We start from the raw sequence: 16,369 nt of genomic DNA, 5'->3' as shown, positions 1-16,369 counted from the left end.
TTCAAATTCTGAAAGGCAAATATAAATTCATAAATGCAAATGCTTAAAATTAGACATGCCAAAATACAAATGAAAATGTGCACAGTGCAAGATACTTCATAAGAAGATCTGCTGTAATTCCAATTTTAACCGTAGAATGCATGCTGCTCCTCACCCCAATCATGTCGATGGTCTCCATGGAGACGTCCCCAACGATCTTGATGGCGCTTACTCTCTCCACCGGTACGCGGTGCTTGAACAAGAAGAACCGACGACCGTTTGCGATCACCTGCAGGAGCCAGAGAGGAAGACAACGAGTCAAAAAACACTGCTATTCAAAACAATGAACATTATTTTTTATTGCTCAAAACCACTTAGTCTGTCAATTGAATATCATGCCCAGCTTCCAGAAACAGATAATTTTCCTTTGCAGTAAGGACTAAATATATGCACAAAATACACACATGCAAAAGCATGTACACGTGTGCAATGTGCTCATGTGAAAAAAGTATAAGTGCACACAAACACACACACACTTCCTGTCCTTCTGACCTGGTAGCCATTTGTCATGACAATGAAGAGCAGCTCAAAGGGCTCCCCCTTGCTGAAGGGAATTCCATCAACCTTCTCCTCAGTTTCCCAGTTGCCGTTCTGGAAGCTGTTGAACACCACCACCTCCGAGGGCTGGAACTGTGATTTGAAGACTAAGGCTTTTTCACAGTCTTTCTTCTCTCCACACTCCAGGTTGATGGAGAACCTGTTGGGGGTGAGAGAGACCAAGAATGTTTCCTTTTGAGTCACCAGATAAGATACTCAGCTCTTACAAACCTCCTAAGTCCTTCAATCCTCCCTGCTTATTAACTACAGTACATTCCCACTGGCAATGGGAGTTTCGGATGATTCATGACAATAGAGCCCACCCAAGACCACAGTACTCTTCTCCATTATGCTACTTAATGAATTTTCAGAAGATACATCAAATTGGAATGTTTTGACAGCATTGTTAGGGTGACAGAAAGTGTAATTTTAAGAATACAGATTGACGGCAAAACTGTAGGGGGGGACAGTGAACAAGGAAATTTTATCACAAATTCTATTGTGCCACCAGAAAAGATGTTGAACTCTTCCTTGGTCATTCAATTCTCTTCAAACGACATTTTATTAATTACAGGACACTCTGTTCGATTACAGGAGTTTCTGACGCTTTATCAGAACAGAAAATGTATTTTCCCACAATATCCGTAATCATTTTGCCCCATAATGAGTTTTCAGTAAAATAATCAATTTTTGGGATCATTGCTAGGAAGACAGACTATGTAATATTACCACCCAATTCCAAAAAAGTTGGGACGGTAAATGAATTGCAAATAAAAAAAGAAAGCAGTAATTTGTAAATTTACTTTGACTTGTATTCAAACAAAAACAGTACAAAGACGAGATATTTCATGTTTTACCTAATTAACTTAATTGTTTTTTGAAGATATACGTTTATTATGAAATTTATGCCTGCAACACTTTCCAAAAAAAGTTTGGACAGGGGCAATTTAGGACTAATAACGATGTAACAAGTTGAAATATCACAGTGATGTGATACAGGTGATGTTAAACAGGTGAGGCAATCATGTTATAGTATATAAGGAGAAAGGCTTAGTCCTTCATGAGCAAGGGGTTGAGGCTTGCCAATTTGCTAACAGATGTGTCAGCGAATAATCCAGCACTTTGAGAACAACGTTCCCCAAAGACAAATCAGTAGGATTTTGGGTATTTCACCCTCTACAGTGCACAACCTAATTAAAAGATTCAAGTAATCCAGTCAAATCTCACCCTCCAGAATAACAATCAGAGACCCCTCTGTTATATTAATGAACCCTATATAATAGTCCCACACATTTTTGGCACTGAAGCCTCCTTCATTTTTCAACCACTAAATAGTGACTCAGCCCCATTGGCCAGTAGGCGGCTCCTCACCCGTTGATCTCTCGTGGAATGATTCCCCGGAAGTAGAGATACATCCCAGTCCTCAAACCGCTGTGGATGTGCCCCACAAATGGCATGCTCTGTGCAACACAAACACTGGGATTAATACAGGGCAGTTGGTCTGTTGCAGTGGTTCATACCCCTGGTGCTGGAGAGATGGAAGGTCTACTTGGTTTCACTATCAGTCAGTATTGAATTTATCAATCAAATAAAGCCAATCACATAGCACACCTCATCTGGATAATTGGGTTTAAAAGTGTTGACAGTGTTATTGCAAGAACAAAAACCAAGGATCTTCAAGGATGAAAAAGAACTACAGTTGCAAATTTGTTAGGAATTCAGATGGAAGGGTATGAGTAATAGTAGCACAATCAGTGGGTAAAAAGAAATAGGAGCTGAGCATGGGTGTGTGTGTGTGTGTGTGTACAGAGAAAGGGAGAGGCCAGCATACTCACATCCACCACCATCTTTCCTTGGCTAAGACGTCCCTGCATGGTCGCTGTTCCTCCCTGAAACGTAATCTTAGTTAGGGGTGCGTGGGGGTGGGATCATAAAACAATGTACCTCTTAAGCCAATCATGTCTACTAAATTTCAAAAAGAAAAAATAAGTCTACATGCAAATAATAGTTCTTAAACATAAGAATCCGCACTGAAAACACATTTTATGAGAGGGTCTGCTAAAACTAAACGCCTCAGCTAGAATACAGAATCCACTCTGCTCCTCCTCACCTCTGTGATGTTGGTGCTCTGAATGGAGACGTCCCCAACGATTTTGATGGCGGTCACATTTACGACAGGTATGCGGTGCTTGAAAAAGTGGAACTCACGATCATTTACTTTAACCTGTAGGAGCCAGAGAGGAAGCCAAGGAGTCATGAAAGGCTGCAATTAAGAATTACTGCTAATGTTTTTTTGTTACTCCAAAGCATTCAATCTGTAAATAGAATATTTTGCCAAACTGCAGTCATTGACATTATATTTCTTTGCAGTAAGGAGGCAAGACATGACCATGCAGAATATCCACAAATGTATATATACACACACACACACAAAGACAACTAAGCACAAATATGCCATTCACATAAATATAAAACGGTACTAATTCAAACATATTTCTTGTCTCTCTGACCTGGTAGCCCTCTAAGAGGACTATGAAGGCCAGCTCAAAGTCCTCTCCTGCATCGAAGGGCATCTCCTTGACAACCTCCTCCTCTTGCCAGCTGCCATTCTGGAAGGTGCTGAACACCACCTCTGAGGTATCGAATCGTGGGTTGAAATGGAAGGCATTGTCACAGCCTTCTGTCTCCCCACAATTCAGATTGAAGCTGAACCTACAGGGGGCGACAGAAAGTTTTATTTCTTCTGAGTTAGCAGAAAAGGCTCAGCTCTTATAATCGTTTGCAGGATTTTAATGCTTGCTGATTCTTAATTGCAGAAGTTTGCAGGTTGATAAGAGCAATTTCTGGTGCTTTTCACAATGCAGAATGTCACATCATGCCCCTCTATGAATTTTCATAAGAGGCATCAAATTGGAATGTTTCATCATTGGAAAGGAGACAAATTGGAATGTTAAGAATGGAGAAATGAGGGCCAGGCAGATCTATAGACCATGGTTTTCATCTTCTGAAACATCCAACATCCAAAAAAATGTGCAAACAAACTCTGATTGGAGATATGGGCTGTGGGATACATGACATAAGGGAATGCAAAGATTTTAAGGAGCTTTGAGCTTATTTATGACAAGCAGTATAATTATATGTTAAAGTTTATATTTAAAATAAAGCAATATTGTCATAAATATCCTCAACTATTCTCGAGCTCTTACCACAGAGTCCCTACATAGGCAAAAGACACAAGCAAAGTAGTGTGAGTTTTCATGAATGATATAATAGGTGGAGCTATATTGAGCTGTCAATCACTGACTTGGCTTGACCAATGAATGAAATTTGCTCCTCATAGTAAATACAATACATTGGGTGAAATCAGGGAGTCACAGAGAGCATATGGACCAATTTTTGTTTCCACAAAGCCTCATTCATTCTCCTACCACTAAATAATATGTCAACCCCATTCCCTGGAGTACCCCCATGGCCAGCTTCCTTACCTGTTGACCTTTTGGGGAATCGTTCCATTGAAGTACAAAGCCATTCCTGGCACCAAACCGCCAGAGATGAGCCCCACCTGTGGGATGCTCTGCAGAACACAAACACTGGGATTAATACAGAGCAGTTTGTCTACTGGTTCATAACCCTGGTGCTGGACAGCTTGTAGGGTCTGCTGGGTTTCACTGTCAATCAGCACTCAAGTGATCAATCAATTAAAGCTGTTGATCACACAGGTGACTCACCTCACCCGGTTAACCGGATCAAAATGGGTTGGCGATATTTAGGTAAAAACAAAAAGCAGCATACCTTGCAGCTTACAAGGACAAAGGGTTGCGAGTCTATTGCAACAGAATGTGAATGGAGGGTGTGAGTAATGTAGTAGCACTGTCAGTGTGTAAAACAGAGGGGCTGAGTTGTGTTCGTGTGTGTGTTTGTGCGAGAGAGAGAGAAACGAGAGGTCAGTGTACTCACAGGAATCACTTTTTCTTTCTCTGCTTCCTCGTCTCCTCCCTGAAACAGAATCTCAGTTAGGGGTGGGTGGTGAAACACAATACATTCCACATCCAAATCCAATTATATCTACAAATACATAGAAGAAAACAGAAATGCTCAAATAAACCAAGAAAATGTGTAAATACAAACCTAATGCATAGCTAAATGCTAAAATTATCATACAAATTAAACCCTATATGAAACTGTGTGTTGTGTTATACACTTTGGAGAGGAACTTTTCAATGCTGAAAATTTGAATGAAGAATACAAGCTCTCCTCCTCACCTCGGTGATGTCGCCGGTCTCCATGGTGATGTCTCCAGCAATCTTTACGGCACTCACGTACACCACTGGCATGCGGTGCAGGAATGTGTAAAACACACGGCCGTTTACTTTCACCTGAAGGGGTTAGAGTGGAAGGCAAGAAGTAAAAAAAAAATAAAGTCAGCCATTTAAAATGTCATATTTCATTATCTTATTTCATTTTCTAATGCATTCAGTCTGTTAATTGAATATTATTCCCTTCTCCACTAAACAAGACTTTATGTCTCTGCAATAAATATGTATTACTTGTATGACCACAATGCACACACACAGACAATATACACAAACACGCAATGCACACACATACAAAAATACAAATACACATGCAGGCACACATAAACTGTTCCTGTTCTTCTGACCTTGTAGCTCTTTGAGGTGACCATGATGAGCAGCTCAAAGCTCTCCCCTGGTTCAAAGGGCATCTCATCGACTGTCTCCTCCTTTTCCCATTTGCCATTCCGGAAGGAGTTGAACACCACCACCTCTGAGGGCTTGAACCGAGGGTTGAAGTGTAAGGCTTTGTCACATCCATCAAATTCCCCACACTGCAGGTCGATGCTGAACCTACAGGGGGCAGCGGAGAGCAAGGAAGTCTTATGGCAGATTCCTACGACCAGATAAGACGTTTAGCTCTTAGGCCGGAAACTTAAATACATAGGGTATGTTTCTGGCCTTCCGATCTTCATGAATTTTTTCTCCTGCTAAGCTGCTTTAATTCATCCAGCACAAACTAGTGTTTCTGCCCCATCCACTGCTGTAGCCTTCCTAGTCAGCTGGGGCTCCTCACCCGTTGATGTTCTGGGGAACAGTTCCTCGGAAAAACAGAGACATCCCCGGCCTCAAACCGCCGTAGATGGGCCCAACATGAGGGATAGTCTGTGCAACACAAACACTGGGATTAATACAGAGCAGTTTGTGTGTTGCAGCGGTGCTGGAGAGCTGCAGGTTCTGCTGTGTTTAACTGTCAATTGAAAGCAGCTGACCATGCTGGGTCTCGAGGGGTTAACAATGTCTATCATTTTAAGTAAAAAACAAAAACCAGTAACTTTATGGTACAAAAGGATCAAGATTATAAATTGAATCCACTGGTCTATCGTAAGAGAATACAGATGGATGGGTGTGAGTAAAGCAGTAGCACAGGAAAAAACGCAAAGGCACTGAGATATGAGTGTGAGAAAGACAGAGAGAAATGTGTGTGCTTATGTGGATGGCTGTGGGATTGAGTGTGTTTGTGCAGTGAAAGGCCAGTGTACTCACAGTAATCACCATCTTTCCAAGACCCGGTTGTCCCTGTTTTGGTCCACTCTGAAACACAAACTCAGTTAGCGGCATGATGGGGAAAAATAAAACAACCCTCCCACAAACCCAATAATATCTACAAATGCCTAACAGCATACACAAAAGACAAAATGCTTAAATGCAGAGGTTTCAATATAAACATCTGCACTGAGTAAGAAACTTTCAGGACAACAAGCAGGATTTGCTAAGTGCCTCAATGCAAATTCCAATATAAATGCAGAATGCTGCTCCTCCTCACCATGATCGTGTTGATGGTCTGCACAGACACGTCCCCACCGATTTTAACGGCAGTCGCATGCTCCACCGGTATGCGGTGCTTGAACAAGTAGAATGGACGGCCATTTACGACCACCTACAGGAGCCAAAGAGGAACACAGGGAGTCAAGAGAGGCCAGGATTCAATATTTCTATTATTGTTCCTTTTTCATCCAAAGCATTCAATCTGCAAATGAGATATGAGGACCTACTCCAGTAAACGAAATCATATTTCTCTGCAGTAAACAAAAAAAAGTACAAATCCTTCTGACCTGGAAGCCCTCCGTGGTGACAATGATGAACAGCTCAAATCTGCCCCCCTTTTGGAAGGGCATCACATCGACCCTCTCCTCAGTTTCCCAGTTGCCGCTCCGGAAGCTGTTGAACACCACCACCTCCGAGGGCTGGAACCGAGGGTTGAAATGGAGGGCTTTGTCGCATCCTGATATCTGCCCACACTGCAGGTTGATGTGGAAGCTGCAGGGGGCGACAGAGAGCAAGGAAGTTTTATCACAAGTTCCAGGAAGGGACCGGATGAGATACTCAAGTCCTACAATCTGCGGAGGGCGATAAGCAACCACAAAGTTATTTCACAGATTCTATTGAGTTACCAAATGAGTGCAACCCGCTCCTCACCTTCACTCCCCTACTACAACTCATCTCCTACCTGGAAGTATGTGGAAGAAATGAGGGGAGGAGATGATTTCAGGAAAGGAGAGAATGAAGAGGTATGGAGACAATTTGAACAGCTAATCTCTTTCTCCATCATCAAAGTTATGGATGAAACATCTCTATAATAGTCACATTTTGCCGAGCCCACAAATGGTCACATAGCCAATCGCAGAATGTACGCAGGGTCAGCCCATTTAAAGCTACAAAATATTTTCAAGGGCACATTGTTGCACGTAGACTACAGTATTCAAACATGTACCTGACATTTCGATTTGCACTGAGATACTAATTTGTAATCGGCAACATTAGATCAAAGAATATAGTACACAAACATAACAATTTAGTGTAATTCCAGAATCCTGATTTGCCCAATGGCTGAACATACAGAGCACTAATTGACCTCATACTGTATATAGTAGCTATGCTGTGGTAGCCTTCCTTCTATTGCCAGTTCACTGCATCTTCCATAGGCTAATTCAGAAACTTTTCCGTAAATTCGTGAAATGATTGCGTCGCTTCATAGAGTTATTGTTTCCCATTTGTTTCAGTAGGTTATTATCACACATAGTATCCTCCCCAGAAGCTAAATAGCCTTCAACGGGTCACAGAATGTCAGTTCATTTTCGTGGCTTTTATCCTAGACAAATTTGGCAATTTCTTTCCAATGTTACATCTTACTGAAATAAAATTTGATGGTAATAAGTACATCCTTTTAATGCACATTCACATACTGATATACTGTAATGGTAGCTGCCATGCTTATATTTGTTAAGAGTCGTGTTCATTTCAGCAACATTCATGTACAAGCAGATAAATAAACCTTAATAAAAGTGTACAGAGTTTTATTAAACTAATTTGGGGAGAAAATGGGAGAAAAATGGCAAATATGTGTACTGTTTGGACCAGTGTCTTGGCCATATTCTCTGCAGTACCCTTCATGGGACCTCACCTTTCGATTGTATGGGGAATGGTTCCCCAGAAGTACAGGTACATCCCTGGCCTCAAACCACCGTAGACAGGCCCCACATGTGGAATTTTCTGCATAACACAAACACTGGGATTTATACAAAGCAGTTTGTATGCCAAACAACGCTGTCTATCATCACTAAATAGATCAATACATTAAAGCAGTTGAGAACACACATAATGCTGTTCACCTGGACTGTGTCAAAAGGGGTTGAGCACTTTAAGGCAGTAACAAAATCCAGCAAACACGTAGCTCCAACAGAATGCAGATGGAGATGTGGAGCAAAGTTAGTTTGTAAAAATGTATTGGGACTGTACTATAAGCATGTTTTTGAGAGAAAGATGAAGAGAAAAAGAATGTAAGGTTCTTGAATTTTATGTGTTAGTGTGTACGTGTATGAGCACGTATGTGTGTGTGTTTGTGTGCAGTGAATGGCTAACATACTCACAGTGACCACCACCTTCCCTAGACCTGGTTGCCCTGGTACACCTCCTGGTCCTCCCTGAAACACAAACTCATTTAAGCGTGGGTGGAAGAAGACAAAAAAAATGCACCTACAAATCCAATCAATTCTACAAAGGGCTAAGTTTGATTACAAATGTGAAAATATAAATATGGATGTGCACAAAATGTAAAAGTAAACAGCTAAATTTAAATATAGAATGTACACGGCTCCTCCTCACCCGGATTAAGTTGATGGTGTGCATGGTGACGTCCCCAACAACGTTCAGGGCACTCACTTGGTCCACCGGCATGCGGTGGTTGAACAAGTGAAACTGACGACCGTTTACATTGACCTGCAGGAATTGGGGAGCAAAGCGGGGAGTCAAGAAAGCTGCTATTCCAAATTTCTATCAATATTTTTCTTTCCTCCAAACAATTCAATCTGCAAATTACATATGAAGCCAACTGGATAGCAGGCCTTCCCGTGGGAAATTAGACTTTACTCCTCTGCAGTAAGGAGATTTTACAAGTACAGTATGCACACAATTCACATGAAATTGCATACACACAAAAACATACCTGCCACGTACATAAAATTTAAAAAGTACAAATAAGCACACATGCGCACGCACACACAAATACACAGACACACAAAAAATACACTCTCACTCACTCACTCACTCCACCCTCTCACTCTCCCTGTCTGTCTGACCTGGTAGCCTGTTGTGGTGACAAAGATGAAGACCTCAAAGTCCTCTCCTTTACGGAAGGGCATCTCAGTGGGCCTCTCCTCATTTTCCCAGTTGCCGTTCCGCAAGGTGCTGAACACAACAACCTCTTCGCCGTCGAATCGTGGGTTGAAATGTAAAGCTATGTCAGTGTCTTTCGTCTGCCCGTACTGCAGGTTGATAGAGAATCTGTAGGAGGTAACAGAGAGCAAGGTTATCATCGGTGATTTCTCACTGTCACCAGTTAAGATTCTTAGCTTTTATAATAATCATCAGGCCTTCAATCTGCCTGAAATTTTAAATGAAAGAGGTTATGATTGGTAGAAGAATTTTTCGGTTCTTTACTATATTATGGAACAATAATAATAACATTTATTGCACACTACTGTTCTTCGTCATGACCCTTGTTTTGGTTTGGCTTCATCAGCAGATAGAAGATGTATTGCTAAGAATACAGACATGAGTATGTGATAGATCAAATGCCACTGATCGACCACGAAGAAACTGCTCCACACCTTTTTATGTTTTGGGGAATGGTGCCCTTGAAGTACAGATACATCCCGGGTCTCAAACCACCACGGAAGGATCGCAGGTGTGGGATTTGCTGTGAAACACAAAAACTGGGATTAATACAGAGCTGTTTGTCTGGTTCATAATCCTGGTGCTGGAGAGCTGCAGGGTCTGCTGGGTTTCACTGTCAATCAGCACTCAATAAATCAATCAATAGAAGCAGCTGCTCATAGGGTGACTTCACTTTACCAGCTTTACTGTGTCTAAATGGGTTGACAATTTAAGAGGAAGCAGCAAACCTGGCACTCACAAGAACCAGGATTTGGATTCAGTTGGTCTATTATTACAACAAAATGCAGATGGAGGATGTGAGTAATGCAGTAAAACAGTTAGTGTATAAAAACTGAGCGACTGAGATGTAAGTGTGTGTGTGTGTGTGTGTCAGAGTGTGAGAGAGAAAATGTGTCTCTGAATGTATATATATAATTCATATTTGTGATTGGATTTATCTGTGTGTTCTGTGAGAGGCCGGCATATTCACACTAACCACTGTCTCTTCTTCACCTGGTTGTTCCTCTTCTTGTCCTCCCTGAAACACAATTTCAGTTAGGGGTGGACAGGGGGACAAAAAACAATTCTGCTCCTAGCCCAGACAAATGCCAAAATGAAAATATAAAATATAAAATAAAAGTGCAAAAAGGCAAACACAAAGACTTAAATGTAAAAACGTGCACTGTGTAAGACGCTTCGTAACCGGACGTTTTATATGTGTAAAAGTAAAAGGCCAAATTTAAATGTAGAATGCACGCTTCTCCTCCTCACCTCGGTCATGTCAACGTTCTGAACGGAGACGTCCCCAATGATCTTGATGGCACTCACGTGCTCCACCGGCATGCGGTGCTTGAACAAGTAGAACTGGCGACCGTTTACGTTCACCTGCAGGAGCCGGAGAGAATCGAGAAAGTCTGACTAAAAGTGTGCATTGATGTTTTTTCTTTTTTTCCCTCCTTCTCAGGCATTCGATCTGTCAAAGTAATATTATGCCCGACTCCATGTAAATTACATTATATTTGGCTGAAGTAGTATTCCACATATGCACACTAAACACACAATTGCTATACAGACACGCACACACATACACTCTCATATGTGCCATGTACATAAAATTTCAAAAGGACCAATAATTGCATGTGCACACAAATACACAGTTCCTGTCTTTCTGACCTGGAAGCCACGTAAGGTGAGAATTAAGAGCAGCTCAAAGTCCTCTCCCTTAGTGAAGGGCATCGCATCGACCCTCTCCTCCTGTTGCCAGGTGCCATTTTGGAAGGTGTTGAACATCACCACCTCTGAGGGATCGAACCGGGGGTTGAAGTGCAAGGCTATGTCACATCCTTCCATCTGCCCATACTGCAGATTGATGGCAAAACTGTAGGGGGCAACAGAGATTAAGGAAAGTTTCATCAAAGATTCATGAGAGTAATCAGATAAGATGCTCAACTATTACTGCAGGGGAAGATTAACTGTAGACTCCACTGAGCCGCCAGATGATGTATAAATAGATGTAATGTAAATCTTATGTAAAACGTTGTGTAAGTTGCTCTGGATAAGAGCGTCTGCTAAATGCCTGTAATGTAATGTAAGATGAGACGCTCTGTATTTACAATCCTCCTCAGCCCTGGCAACCTCTATGTGGAATAACTACAGGAGTTTATTTATTACAATGCAGAAAGGCCATTGCCACAGTATTGCTGTTGATCATGCCCTTGAATGAATCTTCAGTAAATGCATCAGTTGGAATGCTGTGGCTTCAATCAGTGGGGAACATGTCATTTTAAGAATATACAGATGAATGTCTGATCGATCAAAAGAATATGGGGTTTCATTTTCTGAAACTTACAAGCTGAATAACATAAGGGTAAGAGGCCGCTGATTGACTAAAGGGAAAGGACTCCTCACTTGTTGATCTGTTGGGGAACGGTTCCCTTGAAGTACAGATACATTCCAGACCTCAAACCGCCATAGACGGGCCCCACGTGCGGGATTTTCTGTACAAAACAAATACAAATCAGTTTGTCAGTTACAGTGGTTCATAACCCTGGTGCTGGAGAGCTATCAATCGCACTGTCTGTCACTGTCAAATTTAATTGATCAATCAATTAAAACAGCTGATCACAGAGTGAAGTCAGATAACCTGCTTTATACTGGGTGTAAAAGTTTTGACTAAGGCAAAAACAAAATAGCTCAAAAGGTCCAAGATTGTGAATCCCATGGCCTATTTCAACAGAATACAGATGGAGAGCTGCAGGGTCATTTTTGAACAGCAAAGAAGTGATGGATCAATTTAAGCAGTGGATCACAAATTTGACTGACACTTTGTTTATTGCGTGTGTGTGTGTGTGGAGAGAGGCCTGCATACTCACAGTCACAACCATCTTTCCTAGACTTGGATGCACGCCTCCTTCACCTCCCTGAAACACAAACTCCAGTTAGGAGCTGGCAGGGGAAAACAAAACCATATCATATCGACAAACCCTGAAATGGAAATGCAAATGCTAAAAATGAAATTACAAATACCTAAAAAAATTCAAATACCAAAAGGCAAATACAAATGGTAAAACGCAAACGTCGAAAGGCAAGTAAGTTGTGGACACTTAAATGTAAAAGTGCGCTTGAAAGACACTTGAAATTGGATTTTTAAAGAATGCGCTCTGCTCCTCCTCACCACGAGCATGTCGGTGGCCTGGATGGTGACGTCCCCCTCAATCGCTAGGGCACCAATGTGCTCCACTGGCATGCGGTGCTTGAACAGGTAGAACAAACGACCGTTCACGACCACCTGCAGGAGCCAGAGAGAAAGGCAGGGAGTGAAGAAAGGTTGCTTTTGCAAAACAATTCTGTTAAAGTTATCGTTTTACTCCAAAGCATTCCATCCATGAACTGAATATCGTGCCCCACTCCAGTAAACAAGATTACATTCCTCTGCAGTAAGGAAGTATTACACAAATGTATGCACATAAATACAGAATGCAGACACACAGATATGAACAGACACATACAGTACATGCAATGCACACCAATACAACAAAATTACAAATACACACTTGTGCTCACAGACACACAGTTCCTGTCCTGACCTGGTAGCCCTCTGAGATGATGAAGATGGCCAGCTCAAACTCTTTCCCTTTTGTGAAGGGCATCTGATGGACCACATCCACAGTGTCCCATTTGCCGTTCCGGAAGGTGTTAAACACCACCGCCTCATGGGGCTCAAACTGGGGTTTGAAGTGGAAGGGGATGTCACATCCTTTCCTCTGCCCGTACTGCAGGTTGATGAAGAAGCTGCAGGGAGCGACAGAGATCAAGGAAGTTTCATCACAGGTTCTAGGAAGTGACCACCACTTAAGAAACTCACAATTCTCCTCAGTTCTTCAATCCTCTCTGCTTCTGAACTACAGGAGGTTCTGGTTGGTAACAGAAGTTCTGGTGCTTTATTAAAATGCAGAAAGTCCCTTGTCACAGTAATGGAGCATCGCGTAGTTCTGGCAGGCCACGAGAGTCAAGCGCTCCGGCTGAATCAGCTTATGGCTCAGCTGAGTGATGTTCGCCTATCACAGTACATTCACTAACAGGGTGGTCTACTTAAACAGCCTCCCTCTACTCATTCGGCTGCTCCTCCTGCATGCAAGCGCTGCACGTTGCTTCGTAAATCCCCTCCACCACACCAGCTCCATCCCCATGCGTCAAGAATTTGCATTTCTCCATTCCTATGTGTTAAGAATTTGTATTGCTCCATCCCTATGTGTTAAGAAATTGCATTGCTCCATTCCTATGTGTTAAGAACTTGCTTTGCTGCTGGATCTGTTCTGTGTGTACCCCTCTAGGGGGGTTTGGCTGCTGGCCTCCCGGCCTTATCCACGCTGGCTGCGTGGTTGGCGGGAGAGCTCCAGAACAGAGCCATACCGCCAAACATAACTGTATTGCCTTTATTGTCAATAAAGTTCTACTTTGATGACCGTGGTCCTGACAGAACTGTACTTTATCATGGCCCTTAATGAATTTTCAGAAGCTGCATCAAATTGGAATGTTGGGACTTAGTTGGAAGCTAGACGGAACTTGTAAAGTAAAAAAATGTAGAGTATCTAGAGGATGTGTGGTTTCATTCTCTAAAAAATCCAAGCGAACAGCATCACTCTGATAGTCTGCTCATTGATAGATTCAATAACTCAAGAATCTTTCACGTGACATCAGAGAGTGTCTCATTAATTTAATATCAAATACCAAATAATGGGGTGCAAGTCACAGGGGTGCTGGAGTCCCACTATACTCTAAGCACAGCACTTACACAGTGGGACAATGTTTTAATGACGTCCTTAATTTAATCAGGCAGGCCCTCCCAGGGTGTGTTATTTTCGCTGAACGCCCAGTTTCCAGAACACAATCAGAGGATTCACTCTAATATTGATGAACCCTGTAACTCAATGTTGTCTAAGAAAATAATCTGATGGGTGGGAGGACTTAGAAACGTATACAGAAAACTGCAGATAATTTTGTCTTTCATTACCTCATTATCTCCAAATTAGCAACACATGATCCCCCGAATCCCTGGCCTCCTTATTAGATCAGATTGGGAGTGTTAATGAGATAAATGTACAATCCCACAGTACACACATTTGCCGAAGAGCTCCATTCAAATTTATGCGAGTCATGGCTTGATAAATGGTCACAGCAGTGTCCTTTATTCTATGCCACAATGGATACCACAGAGAGACTAAGCAAGCAACACTGCACTAGCGATGGGGTCATAAAGTGTAACGAATTACATAATCGGTAGAGCTGTCAGTCATTGACTGGTTTTAATGAATGTAAGGATTTTGATCCCCAAAATAGAACAAAATAGAAAAAAAATGGCCGAGATCAGGAAGTCACCGAGAGCCTGTACGCATTTTTCAATCTACTCAGTCATTCTTCCACCCCATTCTTCCACGTCCAGCAGAAGTTCCTCACCTTTTAATTGTCTCGGGAACTGTTCCACGGAAGTAGAGATACGTCCCAGTCCTCAAACCCCCGAAGACGGGCCCCACGTGTGGGATTTTCTGTACAACACAAACACTGGGGTTAATATCGAGCAGTTTGTCTGAGACAGGAGGTTCATAACCCTGGTGCTGGAGACTTTGTCTTTTATTGGTTTTTTAAAGTAAACATTCTTACACATTAAAAAGTCATCACCTCAACAGTTTAAATAGTGATTTAAACTATTACTATACATAGTAATAAATGTATTTATTACTATGCAAATTCATTAGTCTATGCAGTGGTAACCAACCCTGTTTCCGGAGGTCTACTGTCCTATAGGTTTGCATTTCAACCCTAATTTGGCACACTTGCCCCTACTAATTCGCAGCTCAACAAGATCTCTAGCTGTTGAAGGTGGTGTGCTTTGCTAGGGTCAGAGAAAAACCGGGAGGTAGATCTCCAGGAACAGGGCTGGTTACCGCTGGTCTATTGCAACAGGATGCAGTGATTCAGATGGAGGGTGTGAGTACAGTCAGTGTGTAAAAACACAGAGGCGCAGAGATGTGCAAGGGAAAGGCTCAAAGAGTGACGGTGAATGTGAGATATATAAAGACTGAGTATGTGTGTGTGTGTGAGTGTGTGTTTGTGTGTGTGTGTTTTGACTGAACAGTGTACTTACAGTAACCAATATATTTCTTAGACCTCGATATCCCAGAATGCCTCTTGGTCCGCTCTGAAATACAAACTCAGTTAGCGGTGGGTGGGGGAACAGAAAAGCATATAGTGTTTCAAATTCTAAACTCAAATACAAATAGCTAGGTAAGCTATAAAAATAAATAAAATAAATAAATAAAATAAAATAAATAAAAAAATAAAAATTATTAAAAGTAAATACAAAAGCCTACATGTGCATGGAAAACAAAATGACTTCATTAAATAATTAGCATGTTAAGACATTTTTTAGGGTATCTGCTAAAGACCTATTAGTAAATGCCAAAGTTACAGAACAGAATAAACGCTGTTCTTTCTCACCCCAATCGTGTTGATGGACTCAATGGAGATGTCCCCATCAATGGCCAGGGTGCTCACTTGCTCCACTGGCATGCGGTGCATGAACAAATAGAACAGACGACCGTTTACGATGAACTGTAAAAGCCAGAGAGTCAAGAAAGGATTACATTCAAAATCTCAATCAATGTCATTTTTTTATATATATTGTTTTGCTCCAAAGCATTCAAACGGTCAGTACAATATCACGCCCTACTCCAGTACAGGCCTGTATTAACACATAGACCACATCCACAGATGCATATGTGGTGACGTCAGAGCAGGGTTCAAAACATTATTATTATCATTTACATATCCATTTGTGTGGAGAGATAAACTAGCTCCTGAAACAAGCAGGAGTTGAAGGTGGCTGCAGTACAGTTCTGTTCTGGCAGAACTTCACCAGAGAAGATACTCAGCAATTACCTGTGCCTATGTGCCAATATGGGTTTATTTCAGGACGGCTCCAGAAAATAAGATTACATTCATGTGGAGAAAGGAGGCACTACCTGTATGCACTTAATAAATGCAAATCCAAAACAAAAATGGAAAGA

General features: G+C 41.8%; 1 protein-coding gene across 1 annotated transcript in view; it reads right to left on the bottom strand.

The window, feature by feature from the left end:
* LOC118210154 overlaps nt 1–16,369 on the bottom strand; it is a 158,747-nt gene that overhangs the window by 30,409 nt on the left and 111,969 nt on the right. The window contains exons 40-68 of the mRNA XM_035386094.1: nt 15,801–15,914; nt 15,448–15,501; nt 14,760–14,848; nt 12,890–13,094; nt 12,478–12,591; nt 12,176–12,223; nt 11,712–11,800; nt 10,977–11,181; nt 10,575–10,688; nt 10,300–10,341; nt 9,758–9,846; nt 9,227–9,431; nt 8,754–8,867; nt 8,519–8,572; nt 8,053–8,141; nt 6,704–6,908; nt 6,415–6,528; nt 6,135–6,182; nt 5,665–5,753; nt 5,237–5,441; nt 4,839–4,952; nt 4,534–4,572; nt 4,062–4,150; nt 3,087–3,288; nt 2,687–2,800; nt 2,412–2,465; nt 1,948–2,036; nt 532–736; nt 155–268 (exon numbers count right to left, since the gene is read on the bottom strand). Of these exons, the coding sequence (XP_035241985.1) occupies nt 155–268; nt 532–736; nt 1,948–2,036; nt 2,412–2,465; nt 2,687–2,800; nt 3,087–3,288; nt 4,062–4,150; nt 4,534–4,572; nt 4,839–4,952; nt 5,237–5,441; nt 5,665–5,753; nt 6,135–6,182; nt 6,415–6,528; nt 6,704–6,908; nt 8,053–8,141; nt 8,519–8,572; nt 8,754–8,867; nt 9,227–9,431; nt 9,758–9,846; nt 10,300–10,341; nt 10,575–10,688; nt 10,977–11,181; nt 11,712–11,800; nt 12,176–12,223; nt 12,478–12,591; nt 12,890–13,094; nt 14,760–14,848; nt 15,448–15,501; nt 15,801–15,914 (3,306 nt within the window). The remainder of the gene's footprint in view (nt 1–154; nt 269–531; nt 737–1,947; nt 2,037–2,411; nt 2,466–2,686; nt 2,801–3,086; nt 3,289–4,061; nt 4,151–4,533; nt 4,573–4,838; nt 4,953–5,236; nt 5,442–5,664; nt 5,754–6,134; nt 6,183–6,414; nt 6,529–6,703; nt 6,909–8,052; nt 8,142–8,518; nt 8,573–8,753; nt 8,868–9,226; nt 9,432–9,757; nt 9,847–10,299; nt 10,342–10,574; nt 10,689–10,976; nt 11,182–11,711; nt 11,801–12,175; nt 12,224–12,477; nt 12,592–12,889; nt 13,095–14,759; nt 14,849–15,447; nt 15,502–15,800; nt 15,915–16,369) is intronic.

This window comes from Anguilla anguilla, chromosome 12 (genome assembly GCF_013347855.1).
Source record: "Anguilla anguilla isolate fAngAng1 chromosome 12, fAngAng1.pri, whole genome shotgun sequence".
Classification (NCBI taxonomy): Eukaryota; Metazoa; Chordata; class Actinopteri; order Anguilliformes; family Anguillidae; genus Anguilla; species Anguilla anguilla.
Note: the sequence above shows the minus strand (reverse complement) of the source record. Positions and strands in the feature narration are given on the sequence as shown.